At 61.5% G+C, this 4,205-nt stretch overlaps 1 protein-coding gene across 1 annotated transcript in view; it reads left to right on the forward strand.

Moving 5' to 3' along the window:
- The first annotated feature begins 420 nt into the window (after nucleotides 1-420).
- LOC102428464 (kin of IRRE-like protein 3) overlaps nucleotides 421-4,205 on the forward strand; it is an 8,532-nt gene continuing 4,747 nt past the window's right edge. Inside the window, exons 1-2 of the mRNA XM_006107947.3 lie at nucleotides 421-436; nucleotides 3,920-4,027. Of these exons, the coding sequence (XP_006108009.2) occupies nucleotides 3,931-4,027 (97 nt within the window). The 5' untranslated portion in view covers nucleotides 421-436; nucleotides 3,920-3,930. The remainder of the gene's footprint in view (nucleotides 437-3,919; nucleotides 4,028-4,205) is intronic.

The raw sequence follows: 4,205 nt of genomic DNA on the forward strand, positions 1-4,205 counted from the left end.
CCCCACCCCTCTCCCCTAATAGGTGCTGCTGCGCATAATGCTTTGCACATACTTTGCATAACATCATCCACACATCATCCCACACCTCCGGTGCCTGTTGCTTCCCCTCCATGTCTTCCCCTTGGTGCCCCGCCCCCCCATGCTCTCCCCTTAGTGTTCTCACTCCCCTCCCAGAACCCTCCCCGCCCCGCCTCCACTCAGCCTTGACTTCTCTCTCTGGCCCCTTCCCCCTGAGCCTCTAGGTCTCTCCGAGTTCAGTTGGGATGGCCTGGGTCTATTGGGGAGTCCCGAAGGCATGATTGAGGAGGGAGCCCCCGCACCCCGGACCCCTGCAGGTGGCGGTCCCCCCAGTCCCACCCCACAGGCCCTGGCGGTGGACGCTTGCTTTATTTCCAAACAGGTTCGGAAATGAAGTCGGGAGCCGGGCTGGAAGCAGGTACGGAAGGAGACATGAGAACTCCCTGGGCTGGGGGAAAGGGACCTCAGGGCTAGTGGGGGAGGGAACCCCAAAGGGAGTAGGGAGGCCTGTGCAGGCCGCTAACTTCTCGGCCCTCCCCCATCTCGAGGGGTCAGTGCAATCAGAGCAGCAGGGAAAGGGGTTCCCAGCCACACGGGTCAAGGAACCCCAGACGCCCCCAGAGCCACAGGCTGCTTGCTGCAGGGACCAGGCTCCTGTTCCCCCTGCTCTGTTCCTCCCGTCCCTTCCCTTCAAAGCCCTGGCTCCTGCCCTCTGGGACAGCCTCCCTCTATCTCCATGGTCTTCCTGCCCTTCCTGCTTCTCACATCATCACCAGCTCAGCAGGGGCCTCCAGGGGCCGGGGCCTCCAGGGGCCGGGGCCTCCAGCCTGCTGTGGCCTGCGCCATCCATGCTAATCCATGCTTGCTCGTGGCTGCCTGCTCCCCACGCCTGCCATTCGCCTGCCATTCCCCAGGGTGCTGTCCCACCACAAGGCACCGCCCTCCACCGAGGCACCTGGCCCCAGGGTGGCTGTCAGGATCCCTGGGTTGAGCTGCTCTGTCTTGGGCCCCACAGGAAATGGTCCCCCGCCACCCCCCCCTCCACGCAGAAACCCAGCAAAGAGGATCAGGGCCTTGCAAACCTGATCCCCCAGGCTGACCAAGGACAGGCCGAGGGTGTGGGTCCTCTGCCCTGGTTCCCCCACCACGCTGTCCCGGAAAGGAGCTGGGGCCGGTCAGTTCCTTCAACCCGCTTCAGGGGGGCACAGGCCCGCTCAGGATCGAGTCGTCAGCCTCCCGCTGTCCTCCCGAGGCCCCTCCGAGCCCCTCCTGGTGCTGGCCATGGTGTCTCCTGCCGCTTCTATCCCACATGTGCCTGTCCACCCTCACCCAGAGGTCCCTGCCCCCTCCTGGCTGGGACTCCACCTCCTCAGATGAAGAGGAGGCTGAATGGAGGGCGGCTCCTCCCCCCAGTCCCTCTCTCTCCTGGGGACATTGGAGGGGTGCTGTGTCCAGGAAAGGACCACGAGCACAGCGGGCAGAGGCCAGACCTCAGGAGGCCTGGCACAGAGGAATGCCACCCAACCCCCTCCCCCAACCCCCTCGCCTCTGTCAGGCCCTCCTCTGCCCCTGCCCTCCTTCTCCAGAAAAGATGGTGCCGTCCAACTGCAAACAGCTGAGGGACAGGTGGCTCACAGGATGCCAGAGGCACAATGGGCTTCCCTGGTTCTCTGGTTTCACAGCCGAGACCCCAGGTGAGGCCCAGAAGGTTCGGGAGCCTTCCATAGTCACCCCCGTGCTCTGAGCTCCACTGAGACAAGACCAAGTCATTCCAAGGAAACTCGCTAGGTGGCCGAGGAGAACCCAGGTCAAGCCCAAATCAATCAAACGCAAACGCACAGAGCCAGCGAGCTTCCAAAGCAGTTTCCCTTTCCCGATGGAATGAAAACCGGAAACAGAATCCTTGGTTTGTCAGAGCAAGGTCACCGAGGTCCAGTCCTTGGCTCCTGACTGTGGAAACTCCCCAAGCACCTGCATTGTCCATCCCTGAGCGTTTGCCCCACCCACCTCCTCCCCACCCTCCCTGCCTCTCCCACAGTGGCCCCGGCCACCAGCAGGCAGGTCACAGGGAGCTGGTGTGTGAGTCCTGGGCTGGAAGGATGTACCGGCATCACCACCACCACCACCGCTGCCGCCACCAACCATCTGCACCTTCTCCGGCCAGGCAGGGACCAACCGCCTCCCCCAGGCAGCATCCCCAAGGGCCAGGGTTGCGGTTTTCTTCTCCTTTTTATAAAATTTATTTTTATTGATTTCAGAGAGGAAGGGAGAAGGAGAGAGAGATAGAAACATCACTGATGAGAGAGAATCACTGATCAGCTGCCTCCTGCACACCCCACACTGGGAACCGAACCGTGACCTCCTGGTTCATAGGTCAACACTCAACCACTGAGCCACGCCAGCCGGACTCTTCTTCTCTTTAAATAAACTAACAATGAGAGGCTAACCCACAGCCCAAGACAAACAACTAGATGTCCCAACATCACATTGAGAATGTGGAGTGGGCTGGAGGGAGGGAGCAGTAACGCTACGAGGAAATTTCCTCCCTTTACGATTTAGATCCGAGACAATCCTCCTTCCCATATAGAAACAGGCCAGAGGCCGAATAGGTCTGGGGGCCAGGCTCAGTTCCCAGGCCTTCAGCTGCATTCCCTCACCTAAACCCCGTAGCACAGCCCCGCCTGGGCAGTGTAACCATCCCACTTCACAGATAAGAGAGATTAAGTAAGTTGCTCAGAAGTAATGGCGTCTGGGCCGTACGGAGCATGGGAGATTTGGCGGCTGCTGTGTGATACAGTGGACGGAGCGGGGCAGGATCGGAGGAGGGGGTTGGGGAGGAAGGGTCAGAGGAGACCCAGATTTGCCCTGGCCCCACTGATGCTGAGTGTCCTTGACCAAGTCACTTGACTTCTCTGGGCCTCGGTGTTTCCATCTGTAAATGAGAGATGTGGACTCTGGGCCCTCAGGTCTCGGTGCCCCTGCAGTCTCCAGTTCTATTCCCCATGGACTATTCCAGGCCCCACATCATGTGCTCAGGCCCCATATGCAGCCACAGAAAAGCCAGGGCTATCTGGAAGAGCACCCCCCAAACCCCGCCCCAACACCACCCTCCCTACCCTCATCTCTCCTGGGCTGGGGCAGGCACAGACCACAGTCGGGAGCAGGGCTTTGCCTAGCTGCAGTCCTGGGCCCCTTGAGAAAGGTTGCCAGGATGCCCAGAGGACTGGCCTAGGAGAGGAAGGAGCAGGACTCAGGGTGTGGGGGGGGGGGTAGCGGGCAAGGAAAAGGGGCACTTCTCCTTAAAGAGGAGAGAGCTGCGATCCTGCTCTCCTGGCCGGGAAGATGGGCCTGACACCTACAACTGCAAATGCCCAGCAGGCCCCTAGGGGGCGCTGCTCTAACCTGAGGACTAATTCTAAGGGCTGGGTGTCTGTGCCCAGCCTCTGGCACCTGGGAAAGGGACGAGAAGGAAAATGCAACCCGAACGGGCAAGGACAGTGACCACAGTCATTTTCCAAAGACAAGCCAGGACTTGGGGACGATTTTTCAGCCACTGCGTGATGGACGGGCTGAACCCCCTGGAGATCTAACGTGCCAGCCTTGCCTCTCACCTCCCCTGTCCCCTCCCCGGCCCCTTCCTTTGTCTGCTTGCCTCCCTCTTCCACCACCACTGCTCCCCTGTCTTCCTCCTGCCCTCTCCCCCTCCCCATGTCCCACCTGAGCTGCCCTTGTTAGACTCTGCCTGGGCCTGCCCAGCGCCCCCTGCAGGCACTTCCCGGAAGGGCCCTGTGCAGGGCTCTAGCCCCGCTTGGCAGAGGCTGCACCCGCGGGAACTGGGTGAGGCCCCGGGGAGCGTGGGCTGCTGGATCCCTGGTCAGCTGTGCCTGCTTCTCTCCCACAGAGTCCGTGCCGATGGCCGTCATCATCGGGGTGGCCGTGGGAGCCGGCGTGGCCTTCCTCGTGCTCATGGCAACCATCGTGGCCTTCTGCTGTGCCCGCTCCCAGAGAAGTACGGGAGGGGCCCCGGGATCTCGGGGAGGGGGACAGAGAGAAAGCCAGGCTTAGGCCGCCCCCAGAGCAAGTGAGCAGGAGGTCCCCAGGTGGTGCTGGGAGCTGCGGGCAGGGATGGGCCGTGTGCATCTCCGTTCGAGCAGTACTGTGCGGGCATCGGGCACGTAGTGGGCACT

Source organism: Myotis lucifugus, unplaced genomic scaffold (genome assembly GCF_000147115.1).
Source record: "Myotis lucifugus unplaced genomic scaffold, Myoluc2.0 scaffold_1599, whole genome shotgun sequence".
NCBI classification, from domain to species: domain Eukaryota; kingdom Metazoa; phylum Chordata; class Mammalia; order Chiroptera; family Vespertilionidae; genus Myotis; species Myotis lucifugus.